Source organism: Periophthalmus magnuspinnatus, chromosome 17 (assembly GCF_009829125.3).
Source record: "Periophthalmus magnuspinnatus isolate fPerMag1 chromosome 17, fPerMag1.2.pri, whole genome shotgun sequence".
NCBI classification, from domain to species: Eukaryota; Metazoa; Chordata; class Actinopteri; order Gobiiformes; family Gobiidae; genus Periophthalmus; species Periophthalmus magnuspinnatus.
Genome location: NC_047142.1, coordinates 20,456,744 through 20,470,581, shown reverse-complemented (window position 1 = coordinate 20,470,581; position 13,838 = coordinate 20,456,744). Strand labels below are relative to the sequence as shown.

The following is a 13,838-nucleotide window of genomic DNA, read 5'->3' as shown; positions in this document are numbered from 1 at the left end:
ATTGGAACGATAATTATAATTGTGTAACCATTTCTGATCCAAGGCACAGTCACAGTACAGACAGCCATATATTCTGAAATTGTAGTTCCTGACAATTACCTGCAGATTTCTAAAGTTTGCATTTTGTTGTTGCTAAATTGAGTATTTTTAACCAATACTGTCATATATTGTATCTCTCAATTTTGCAGCTACTTTGCCAGTTCAGTGATTATATGCATTTAAGTTTTATTTTATGATTTTTTAATGAATCCTAAATGCCAAGGATAGCATGGCCAACACTATCTGCCAACACTGTATACTATAATAAAGTGTGCTACTGGATCTTTGCTTATTTCTTTTCTATACTCTCACATTTTGAAGATAAAAGTTTCTTCAGTTTCACCATTATAAATAAACCTTAATACAAAATCATATTACCGAGAAGCCACAAAGAACAGGGACTGAGGCAGCTTCATGTAGTGCTAAAATATGCACCATTGTTCACAGATATGCTCTTAAGGGGGTTAAGTGAAATCCTGGCTCTGTCAATCAAATAATATCATCTGTTACGTAATGGCTGTGTCCTATTCAAATCCAATTGTGTGCTTGGCTTCACAGTGATGTTGACATGTTTGAAGGATCAGGGGAAAAGCCACTATCTGAGCTGCCAACGCGCTCCTATGGGCCAGTCAAAGTGCTCGCATCTCCGTTATAATCTCAATAATCACAATATGACATGACCGGGCTCTAGTCCTGCAGTGTCCGGTACAGGCCTCTGCTGCTGCTGCTGCTGCTAGTGGCTCTAATCTCACTGCATCTAGATGATGGATGGGTTACATAATGCCATAAGCCTTGTGGCGGTTGTAGCTTGGATTTTTGGATTTGTGTTGGAGATGTGGGCAGTTAAAATATGTATTTGTTTAGCCATGCAGTTAAAAGTACTACCAGAGGATACAGACAAATATATATATATTTTAACATTTTGGGATGTTTTAGATCATGTTTGAAACTTTTAAGTTAATATTTCAGATAAGGACACTTTGAATTCATATTTTTTCCAGTACTGTAGGCCTATTTTATGATGGATTTGGGATGACGTTTAAATACAATAGTAAAAGGATCGTTTGAATTTACCTCCCAGTGACACCAAAATACTTGAGGTTTTGGTGAAATTTATGTCTTTTTAAAAATGATTATCATTACATCCTCTAGACTTTTTCTATTGTAGAATAATAAATAAATAAATGCATAAAATTAGTTTGTCAAAAAAGTACCAAATCGAATAATCTTCCTAGAGACAATAAAACAGGTTTGGATGAAAGACATTTTTTGATTTTTTTTTTTTTTTTTTAACTGTATCAGATAATATAAACTGTTGAAATTCTTCTTTAAAGAAAACACACAGCAAAATCATGTTGCATTCATCTGGTCCTCAAACAGCCTCTGTATTCAAAGTAGCAAATCATTTCTACTACATCTTTTACTTTTAGAAGCCAGGTTCAAATGAGATCATGAATTAACTATCGATTAGTTATTGGTTATTTTGTCATTTTGTCCTTACCACGCAGACACAAGTCAATTTTTGGCTCTATAGTTAAAATGTGATATTGATAACTCCAAAAATGTCCGGAGTCTATGAGAGAACCATGAATGCACCATCACTACAGAAGTCAACCGCACACCACACGATGCTATGCTATTCTCTCTTTTTACAGCTACATCAAGAAAACCAATTTAACAGAAGTAATAGGAGAGCCTCACTGAATTCAACCACAAAGGGCCAAACAGGAAAGTAGAAAAAATATTAACTTTTATATTTTTATCTCATTATTGCTAACTTCAGCATCTGCAGAGTCACTTAATCTAGCCTCAAGATAGCATTACCTTTCACACAACGTACGGCAGGACGGTAAGAGGACACTGTTGCCATAAAATTAGAAATACATTTGATATTAATGCCACTATAATGTAATAAGAGCCATTTTAATATTGTGATCTAAAGTAGCAAATTACAAACTTTTCACACAAAGTTCTCTTCTGAAGAGATTTAACTTCCAAAATGATATAGTCTATATTTGTATAATGAAAAGTTTTATAGTCTAAAAAATGTCTAAACTGTGACACAGACAAATCTAATATACCAGGACTAAACTAGGCTCAACCAGGGCTGTGAACACACCCTAAATCAGCACATGAGGATTGTTTCATTCATAATGCCCAAAAAAGGACACAGTGTGCAATAAAATATTTTGCTAGTTTATAAAAAAGTAGCCTGCAGATTAATCTTGACCTTAAAACTGACCTGGAAGGGGCTTAGCCAAATAGGGCTTAGCCAAATAAGGCTAACGCCGAGTGTACACTGACTGCAAGTCCGGTGCGATTTGGGACTCGCGCAGGTTTTGCAAGACTTAAAAATGTTGTCCACACTGACCTCAGCAGTCTGGTGCAGTTTTCAAGTCATTGTATGTATGTTATTGCGTGAACCCAGATGAAACCACGCTGCTTTGGTCAAATACGCACCACGGTTGTCATGGTTAGTGTAAAGAGCAATCTGTAAGTAACCCGCTCAAAGTACGCACCGGACTCGCCTTGCAGTTAGTATAAACCCAGCGTAGCTTAAGGAGTAAACCAGTTTCATGAAGTATTCCTTAGGTCCAAACTACTAGATCTACTAAAATAAGGTGAGGAAAAAAAAGCTGTTTTTAATACCTATTTTCAAATGTCTTTACTATACTTGTACCTGAGTGATATGTTTGAATAATTTTGGCTTCTCCATCCCTAACAGATACTACTAACAGATGATGCTCAGTTCAGATCTATTGTAAGTCGTAGTTGAGACAGATTACCGCCGATCGCAACTTGATAACCCAATATTATCTGAGAACTTCCATGTGAGAAGTTTGCACTGTTGCTCTATACAAACCCATTAGAATATGATATGTTGTACCTCGTTTCCTCGATGTAGACTGACTCCAGCACAGTGGCAGCATACTCCAAGTTCTTCTTTAGGTCCGTGAGTGAGGCCTCTCCTCTCTCCAACTGCTTCACCAGACATCTCAATCTGTAACACACACACAACCGCAGTATTGACAAATGCAATTACAGCCCCGTTCTGTTGACATGACAAATTAATTCGGTCCCATATTGGATTAATCTACTCCTGTAGAGCTGGACAACATTAGTTTAGAGCCGAAACGATTCACTGTTTCTTGTCAATGCAGCTGTCAACTAAATAACAAGGATGCTGTCTTTATGTGTTTTTATACATCAACTTTATTTGTAAGGAACTTAATATTGTCAGTTAGTTTGATCCGCCAATGCAAACACTTGTATCAAATGCACTGTGTTTCTGTCTGTTTTTGTAGCAAGTTTGATGGACATATCAGATTCACGATAATGAATACGTGATTTTTATTTCTTTTTTCAAGGACAGAATATCTTTAAAACGGTTGGGTGACTTAGTACGGGGAGTAAATCTCGGCAGCTTTGGCTTGAGATGGTCTACACACTAAAACAATACTTTAAAAGAAAGTTATGTAAATGGAAAAAAATATATATCCTTGTAAATTTATTGTGATGATTTTGCTACAGTGTGATATCGGCATTTTGGTTTACGTCTTTGTCATATCAACATCTCTTTTCACTGACCAAGTCTTGGAAAATGAGGCTAAATCTTTAACGGCTATCCATTAACTAACAGTACACACAGTCGTCCATTGTTTGTGATGTCGTTTCACACACCAGCAGCCCCAAAGTTTATATGACAAACAAATAATAAAGTCTATACAAGGATTGCTAGTAGATCTGACACAATAACAAATTTTGAAGTACGATATATTGCTGAAGTTAATATAGATGATAAATGGTAATTTGCAACCAATCCATAAGCGGAATTATCCCCAAAAACAGTGTTCTAAATGTAGAAAATTTATGAAAAATATGAACTGCAATAAATAAATAGCTGAATGCAACACTTAAGCACTCACTTTGCATCAATAATGAGCCATAGACGTTCATAATGAAACCTTCTGCAACTCAAATCTCATTGTAGTGGAATATCCCAAACTTTTCCAGTAGTACAAAGAAAAAGTACTGTTCCATCAAGAGTATTGTTCAATCTAACACATATTGAACTATAAGTCAATATAGTATTTATTGTGACAGGCCTACACATGCATTGGTTTGGTGGTGCCATTTTTCACATGGACCCAAAACACACAACGGTGAACATTTAAATCTTTTCACAGCAGCTTTTTACTCGAATCTGAATCTTTACTCCACTTTTGATTAAACTTATAAAAATCCAATATTTGGACTGGCAGCAGGTCTATCCAAAGGCCTTCCCTCACAGAGCCTCGTCAAACACAGGTGTAATTAACCAGAGTGCAGGGCTCTCCATCTTTGAGTGTCAGCCTGGAGCAGCACTCACACAGGGACCACAGCTAATGAACAAATGAACCCATAAGAAATGTATTATTATATCCACCTATGTCTGAAAGAGAGGGGTCTATTCATGAAGAAAACTGCATTTGTCTGTCTCTCTGTCTGTCTGTCTGTCTGTCTGTACAAGCCAAGGCGCTCTAGTATGAATTTTAAAGCTGCACTCACACTTGCACATACACCCCACCAGAATTGGAACAAAACCCAGAACTAAACCTGGAGGACTGGACCATGAATAAACTAGGACTAGAAGAGGACTAAACCCAAGGATCAAGACTAAACCAGGACTAGAACAGGACCAAACCCAAGGATCAAGACTAAACCAGGACTAGAACAGGACCAAACCAAGGATCAAGAGTAAACCAGGACTAGAACAGGACCAAACCCAAGGATCAAGACTAAAACCAGGACTAGAACAGGACCAAATGAAGGATCAAGAGTAAACCAGGACTAGAACAGTACCAAACCAAGGATCAAGACTAAACCAGGACTAAAACAGAACCAAACCCAAGGATCAAGACTAAACCAGAACTAGAACAGGACCAAACCCAAGGATCAAGACTAAACCAGGACTAAAACAGAACCAAACCCAAGGATCAAGACTAAACCAGGACTAGAACAGGACCAAACCAAGGATCAAGACTAAACCAGGACTAAAACAGAACTAAAACAAGTATCAGCACTAAACCAGGTCTGTCTAAACCAGGACTAGAAAAGGACCAAACCAAGTATCAAGACTAAACCAGGACTAGAACAGGACGAAATCAAGGATCAAGACTAAACCAAGTCCAAAACTAGGAGATGTGTAAACCATCAAGATTCATCTTTTCTTTTCTTTTTTTTCTTTTTTTTTATCATATTTTAAACAGACAAAAAAGTATCTGTTAAGTTTCACAAACAAAGTGTCAAATTCAAGTAAAAAATAAAAGCACATATTGCATTTCTATTTCACCTTCATATTTTGGTCAATAATCACTTAAACTTGGAGTATTCAGCTCCTGCTTTCCAAAAAACAACTCACATATTTAACAGATTGATTGCAATCAGCATATATTTTCCACAATTTCGATTTTTTGATAACACCCTAAATGCCTCATCTAGATTGTTCAACATCCCAGCATGCTATTCAAGTTGTTCACAAATTTAAAATGTTGCCATATTTATTCATTATATTTTAGGTACCTTTTGTGAAAACTGAAAGTATGTTTTATTAAATTCTGTACAAAATCAGTTCTGACCAGTACAGGCAACAAATCTGCGAATTTAGAATCAGATGTTGTAGTGGCACCATATGGCCAATAAAAAAAGTATAAATCCCTATGATCTGTAACCCATGGCAACAAAAACATAAATAATCTTTGGTTTGGGCAGCGGTGACCTCTTGCTGCGTCCCACCTGCTGCCGCTCTGGGTTCTTTCGCCGTCTTTCATGGTAAATGCCCACACAGGCTACGCTCCAGTCTGAATTATTAAATAGCCTCAGAGGGGGGCAGTTCAGATGGGCTCATTGATTACATTGTGCAGGTGTAGCTTTCCAGGATAGGATTCACTGCCTTTCAGAATATGGTTACATGAATTTGGAGGAAAAAAAATAAATAAAAATCAAAGTGCAATTTTTCAGATTGCGATTAGATTTGCAAAATACGTTTAAAGTGGAACTAAACACTAAATCCACCTTTTTCGCTACGCAACTGTCCATACGTGTGTGTTTTAACAGCATTATCTACTAATCCTAGTCATTTTTTGGCAACTTTAGTGCAAATTAGGTACATTTGAAGCGCTCCCGTCAAAAACGACTAAATCTAAGTGTGTGTTGCCTTCAGTGGTCTCTGCGATTTCAAGTAGTTGGTGACACCACAAATAACTGTCCTGCTTACAGCCAAGTGTTTCTGATTACAGACACCTGGGTGGAGTTTTGAAGTGTGGATACTTGTTATACCTGGATATCTGACCAATCACACTGTTCCATATACCTCTAGACCCCGCCCTTCCTGACCTCCTCCCGCCTCACTCGTTGTTTTCTTGTGTAGCCCACAGGTACTGCCCCATTCCAGCAGCTTCATCTGAAATGTTTTTGTGGGTGTAGTTAATGTGTTTAGTCCCACTTTAAAAAGTACTTTTCTGTTCAGAGTTCTCATTGTAAAGAAGTCCAGGAACCTTGACATTTGAGAGAAGACTGAAATATGAACTGACTGAACCCTAAATTAAAACTAAACTAACATACAAGAACACCAAGCATTTCTGAACATATTTGTAGAGGTCTAAACTACAAGATTTTTTAAAAGACATGATCATTTGTTCTTTGCAGAGGACATTCTATCACCTAAATCACTGCAGTGTTTGCAGTTGTATAATCGCGCAAACTCAAATTGCAATTTTGATATATTTTGATGTCATGGTTTCAGGAGACTATTGATAATTTGCAGTGACATCATGCCGGAGGGTGTTCTACATGTACCTCTATGGCTGAATGTTCAGGAGTTACCATGGTGACAAAATGTACACAATAGCAAACATTGTCAAAAGAGTTTTAAGATAGAGAGCCTGAAAACACATTTCCAGGAGCCTGCGATCAATACAAGCGTTCATGGTCCTGTTGAGGTGTTCGATTTTCAACAAAAAGATGAGAGTGAATGCTAGCTAGACTGTACTTTCATGTGTGGAAGACTTGTTTGGTAGTACAAATCATCTCTGCTGTTGTAATTCCAATTAAACCAGCTCTTTCTGGTCAGATTGTGTTAAAATAAAACTCAGATTAAAGTCTAACAATCCTCAGATAGAGCAGTGCCTACAGTTAGCATCACACTCTCAGAGAATGTTGAAGGCATCGGCTGTAAAGTATCAATACTGTAACATTATAGGAGATTCACAGTTTTTGAAGGAAATAACTAAACTGAAAATCCACAAAGGTTGAACTTGATCATAATAGTTAGGAATCGGCTCCACAAAAATGCCATTTATTTATTTATTTGTAAAAAGACAGAATAACTTGCAAGTGGGACTGTTGAGCAATGTGGATGAGGCATTTTAAACTATATCGATTCAACCTATGGTCAATTTATAATATTATTATATTACTGAAACCGACTGTGAACACCTGGGTTAGACACCTTTTTGTGAACTAGAAACTATTTACGGCACTGAATTTCTCCTCATCTGTTGCACTTGTTATGTTTTGAAGCTTGAAGGCAATCTCTGGCACCGCTGTGGATTTCAAGGCTTGCTGAGAGACTTCCTGCCATAATGTCACAACAGACTGCATCTAATTAGTATTAACATGGCCAGACATTTAAACAGGCACACAGCTGTTTACAAAGGAAGGCTGGGGCAGATGTTGTGAAAAATAAAAATCTCATGGAGCCACATTTCACATAAACCACATGGTGTTGAAAGTGATTTGGGATCGTTTGGAACTCTATGGGAAACCAGCTAAAGTTCACCAGGCAATCTCTCCATGTCCCAGCCTCACATCAGAGAAACTGCAAATGTTATATAAGAGCAATATTTCCAGAATATGGAAACACAAACATACATGGCATCTCAGAAAATGACTAATCACAATATGGATGGGCCATTAAGAGATAAATAAAGCTACCTGAAAGATTAAACGTCACTGTGAAGTCTCCTATTGGTCAGAGACTGTCCAACAGGAAAAGTGGGTGGGGAAGTGCATGTGTTTGGGTGTAGACCTACACTTGTCACAATAAATACTATATCGACAATTGTTCAATATACGAGAACTGGAACAATTTATTGTGTGCGTGTATTTTTAGTAAAAGTGGAGAGATTTGGGGTATTTTTGTTGCAATTTAGTTACACTTGAGCTGTAAAGGCTAAATAGGTGACTTCTATGGCTACTTATTATTTGTGATTATTTATGTTTGATTTGTGTGATTTTAATGTCTTTCTTATTCTGTAAAGCACTTTGAATTACCTTGTGTACGAATTGTGCTATACAAATAAACTTGCCTTGCCTTGCCTTACTTATTGACTAGTAATAGTCCAATGAGGTTCTTCTGTTAATTTATAACTTATAATTTATAAACATCATTGGGACAGAGGGCAACAAACATCTTTGCTGGATTAAGGAAGCAATTGAAACATGGACGTGTGTCCATGAGAATTTAAAGTTGTTGTTTTTTTTGTCTTTTTACTGTCACACACCTGGGATACTGTCCTGAAGAAGTTGGATTGCAATCAGCAACCATCACAGCAACATCACGTGACCACTCTGAGGAAGACCACTAGTCGAAGCAGGCAAGTATGAAAACAAGCTAAACCTTGGTCTGAAAAGATAATCTATTAAAAAGTACTATTTAATAGTCCATTATATGTTGGAGCTCATGCATTTTAATTTTAATATCAACGTGATGTTAATTTTAACATCTATTTAAAAAATGCTTAGCTGGAATTATCCTGCATTTCAGCTGTTGTATCAGTGGTGTAAAGTAGTTTCAATATTATTGTTTATCGCAGTATAGCTCCGTATGTGACAGGCTCACCTAGACCTGCATTAAACAGAGAAGTACTTAATTACAATATGACCACCAAATATATCACCAAAATTGCATATCATCACATAAGGAGTCATAGATGTTAATTTGATTTTTATATCGGCATATTACCAACCCCTAAATCAGAATATGTGTTTAAAAATTGCAAAATGCTTTAGAAATTTTGCTTTTAAAAAAAGTAATAAATTCAGCAAAACAAACATGATTCACACACGGGAAAAATGACTTTAGTGTATGTCGGCAGTCCAGATTTTTCATAAAAAAAACATTTGAAGCAGAATTCAGCTCTGTAGACGCTTATTGACTGAAAAATAAGTGGATTTAATAGTGACGTTTTGAGCTTTCAGAGATGAAACAGCCACTTTTTTATTTGAAATGCGCAATTATGTGAAATTGCTTTGTCAATATTAAAACCTGTGCTCACTAAATAGCAGATGATTTGCTATGAGGATCCTGTAAAGAGGAGCCGAAAGGAAACAGCAGGAGTGTAAAATAGACAGGAATGACAACATGTACTTCCCCGGGTGAGACCTCTAGTTATTTAAGTATCATAGGCAAATGAATGGAGCTTTACATGTGTTATTTGGTTGGCTATAATGGTTATTATTAAGAACAGCTGTGTGCCTCCGCAAACACATCGAAAAGGAGAGAAAAAAAGACGCTCACATCTTCAAACCAAATCTCTTCTCTAGCTGTGTGATGCTAAATTGCTTTGTGTGAGCTCTGGCTAAATGGTTGGATACATGTTGGGAATACCGTAATAGACTCTACATGGCCACACTCTTGGCTTTTGTTTGCTGTATAATAGAGCAAAAATAAATGGGCAATAACATTCCTTTGTTCAGCCAAAAAATAATTTTGGGAGTGCGCTGTGTAGAAGTTTGGGTTGTTTGTCGACAAAGAAAAATAATTGAAAAGAGAAGTTGTTGTTATGACAGTTGAGACGCAAAATCCATTTCTTCCTGAGTATCAAACACTGCTGCTAGATAAATAATTTCAGGGACAAGGTTTAACAAATATGGAGTTTGAGTGGAAGTTCTCCGTTTAAGTTCAAAGCAGCTGTGGTAGTAACGGAAATGGTAGTACTAGTAGTAGTAGAAGTAGTAGTAGTTTTTGTCATGATATTAGTATTAGTATTAACAATGTTAAATGTTGTAAAAATAGCTGTAAGTACTCAAAGTAGCAGCACAAGTGGAAGTAGAAGTTGTAGTAATAGAAGTTGTAGTATAGAAGCAATATTGCCCCACTAAACAACCTCTGTGAATGCATGTATATTTGACCAAAGTTCCAAAGTAGCAGTAGTAGTAGTGGGATTAGGAGTAGTTTGGATTATTGTAAATCTTTGTATGTAGGGCTGGACCAGGGCTCCTTGAACGAAAGCACAGCACAGGTGTGATGTGCTCAGCCTGCACTGGCTCCCTATTTCATATCCGGTGCAATTCAAAATGTTATTGATTGTTTTCAAATGTCTGTGCTCTATGGGTCCTCTTTATTTAAGGGAGTTACTGCAGCCCTTTACTACTCCCAGAGCCCTGAATTCAGCTGACTAGCTCCTGCCGGCTGTGCCCAAAGCCAGGCTCAAGACCAGAGGGGATAGAGCCTTTCCTGTGGCCAGACTATGGAACAGCGCCCTCTGCCTGTCAGATACTCTCAGTCTAGACTGAAAACCCACCTCTTCTCCCTGGCATTTAATACTAGCGAGACAGGATATCTTGGTTTTTTTTTATTGCTTTTTAAATTGTTTTATATTATGTATCGTATTATTGGTAGAAGTGTTTTTTGTTGACTTTTTATGTGAAGCACTTTGGGCAGTTGAAGTTTTTAAATGTACTATATAAATACAATTTCATTAAATTGAATAGCAGTTCTAGCTAATAGTTATAGCCAAGCTAAATGTATTTGTAGAGCACAATGTATTCAGAAAGTACATTACAATACAATACAATAAATCATTACGGGTAGAAGTAATATTTTAGAAAACTGTGCTTATGTGTCATAATTTCATTCAGTGTAATTTTGCTCACCTTGGCTATACTAATAAAAACATACAAATATATACATAATTGTGAAATAACAGTATTTTGGGTCTTGTCTGAGCACTTATAACACCTCTGCTCTGATCAGGATATGGAGGCTCCCTCCTCCAGATCTAAAACTGCTCCTGTCCACAGTGTGTGATTAAAGGAGCAGAGTCGGGTTAATAACATGGTCAGGGCTAAAGTGAGCCCTGAGCCCTGAGCCAACACAGAAATCCACAAGACACAAGAAAGCACTCAAAGAACACTCAAAATCTGCAATGTGGGCAGAAAATAAAACACATTAATTGAATCATTCTATATTACATATAAGACACTAGGGCTATTTAGGTGAACTGTGTAACCTCTTTGGTAGAGGATCTGATACATCTGCTTCTCTCCATGGAGATGTTATTGCCTAGAATGTCCCACAGTATAATTAAATTAATTCCATAAACATCCCTGTTGGCATTAAACATGCAAATGCAAATTTTTGCTATTTATTTAACTAAAAAAGCAATGAATGTGTATACATTCATAGACAATCGTTGAAATAAATAATAAAGATATGGAATGACTTTATGTTGAAATGCGAATAAATGTTATATCCATCCATCCATCCATCCATCCATTTTCTTCTGCTTATCTGGGGCCGGGTCGCAGGGGCAGCAGTCTAAGCAGGGACTCCCAAACTTCCCTCACCCCAGACACGTCCTCCAGCTCCTCCAGTGGGACCCCAAGGCGTTCCCAGGCCAGCCGAGAGACATAGTCCCTCCAGCGTGTCCTGGGTCTTCCCCGGGGCCTCCTCCCGGTGGGACATGCCCAGAACACCTCCCTAGGGAGGCGTCCAGGAGGCATCCTGAGCAGATGCCCGAGCCACCTCAACTGGTTCCTCTCAACGTGTAGGAGCAGCGGCTCTACTCTGAGCTCCTCCCGTGTGACTGAGCTCCTCACCCTATCCCTAAGGGTGCGCCCGGCCACCCTACGGAGGAAGCCCATTTCAGCCGCTTGTATCCGCGACCTTGTCCTTTCGTTCATTAGCCAGAGCTCATGACCATAGGTGAGGGTAGGAACGTAGATTGACCGGTAAATCGAGAGCTTTGCCTTTGGGCTCAGCTCCTTCTTTACCACAACGGACCAATACAGCAACTGCATCACTGCAGACGCTGCACCGATCCGCCTGTCAATCTCCCGCTCCATCCTTCCCTCACTCGTGAACAAGACCCCGAGATACTTGAACTCCTCCACTTGGGGCAGAGACTCTCCACCCACCCGGAGAGAGCAAACCACCTTTTTCTGGTCGAGCACCATGGCCTCGGATTTGGAGGAGCTGATTCTCATCCCATCCGCTTCACACTCGGCTGCAAACCGCCCCAGTGCCTGCTGCAGGTCCTGGCTTGATGAAGCCATCAGGACAACATCATCCGCAAACAGCAGAGATGAAATCCTGTGGTTCCCAAACCAGACCCCCTCTGGCCCCTGGCTGCGTCTAGAAATTCTGTCCATAAATATAATGAACAGAACCGGTGACAAAGGGCAGCCCTGGCAGAGTCCAACATGGATGTTATAGTTGAAGAAAATAACATGCCAATCAAGTCACTGAGCAATTTCAGTGGTCACCTCAGAATAAATTTTGAAATAAGAAATATGTCAGTTTCACAAGACGTTATGCATGTATGTACATTTTCAATTATTGGTTATGTGACAATGTAAAGTTGCAGGCTGGCATTGAAATGCATGAATGTGCATACACCGTTACACTGCACATCTGTGGTCCTGCTTCATGGTTAATATCGCTGTAATTACTGAGACCATCCAAATGAAACAAAATCAAAGGTCAACGTTCAATGTCTGCCCGAAAAATAAAGAAAAAAGAAAAAAGGAAGATAATTTTTTCACAAGTTTTAGAAAGTGACGCCATTCTTCAACCTCAAAGACCCGATTGCTCCAGAATAGCATCAAATGTGTAAAGTACACCTGGAACACTGGGCTTGTCGACCTGTCAGTCACACTCATGTGAATGCCCCAACTACACGTCTTTTTGTGTGTTGGGGAAAGTGTTCATATTATCCACACCTGAAGCTATTGCTGTTATGGAGTCATATGGACTACATAGTTTTTTGGGGAGGCCTGTCAGAATAACAAATCATGTATGCCCCTGACGCAACATCCCCAGAGCAGATTTATACACAAAAAACTCAAAGGTGCAATAAAAAAAAATGGCAGAATGAAACACATCAGTACTTAGGTTGCATCTGTAATGAGTCATAGAATTCAACCTTCTACCGCTCAAATCTTATCATATTGCCAATAAATAACCCCAAATTTCCAAGTAGTGCAACGAAAATAAAAAGTATCCACGAGAGATACTCCCCCCCAAAAAATATTGTTCCATCTGACATATATTATAATATGATATAGTAATTATCATGACAGGCCTATTTTGGGGTCCTGTGCAGTTGCGTTTGGTTCATGATTTCAGCTGTGCCCCTGACACAGACTGACATATTGGACTGTAGCTGATCTTTCTATACCCCAGAGCTTTATGTGCAGGCCCCTATATGACAGGTCAATAATCCACTGACAGTTCAGCTCCAGAAAAGCTTTGATGCTGCTCACTGATGATGAATGGCTTTCTATGAACCACAAATAAAATCTGTGACATGGGTTCCTTTTCCAAGAGGTTTATCTAAGAAAAAGAGAGGATTTTTTTTTCAAAGTCCTACGTAGGGCTGCACAAAATATTGAAATCGAAATTGCAATTTGAGTTAGCACAATTATCAGGAATGGTATATTATTTAGGCTAGATGACATAGTTTTCTCTGCAAAGAACAAAATATCCTGTCTTTTTAATGAAAAATCTTGTACTTGCAGTTTGAGTGTATACAAAC

The 13,838-nt window shown here is 38.3% G+C and overlaps 1 protein-coding gene across 5 annotated transcripts in view; it reads right to left on the bottom strand.

The window, feature by feature from the left end:
• pde1cb (phosphodiesterase 1C, calmodulin-dependent b) overlaps positions 1 to 13,838 on the bottom strand; it is a 150,610-nt gene that overhangs the window by 35,216 nt on the left and 101,556 nt on the right. For all 5 annotated transcript variants that reach the window (XM_055228414.1, XM_055228411.1, XM_055228412.1 and 2 more), the window contains one exon: positions 2,927 to 3,040. In XM_055228414.1, coding sequence (XP_055084389.1) covers positions 2,927 to 3,040 — 114 coding nt within the window. The remainder of the gene's footprint in view (positions 1 to 2,926; positions 3,041 to 13,838) is intronic.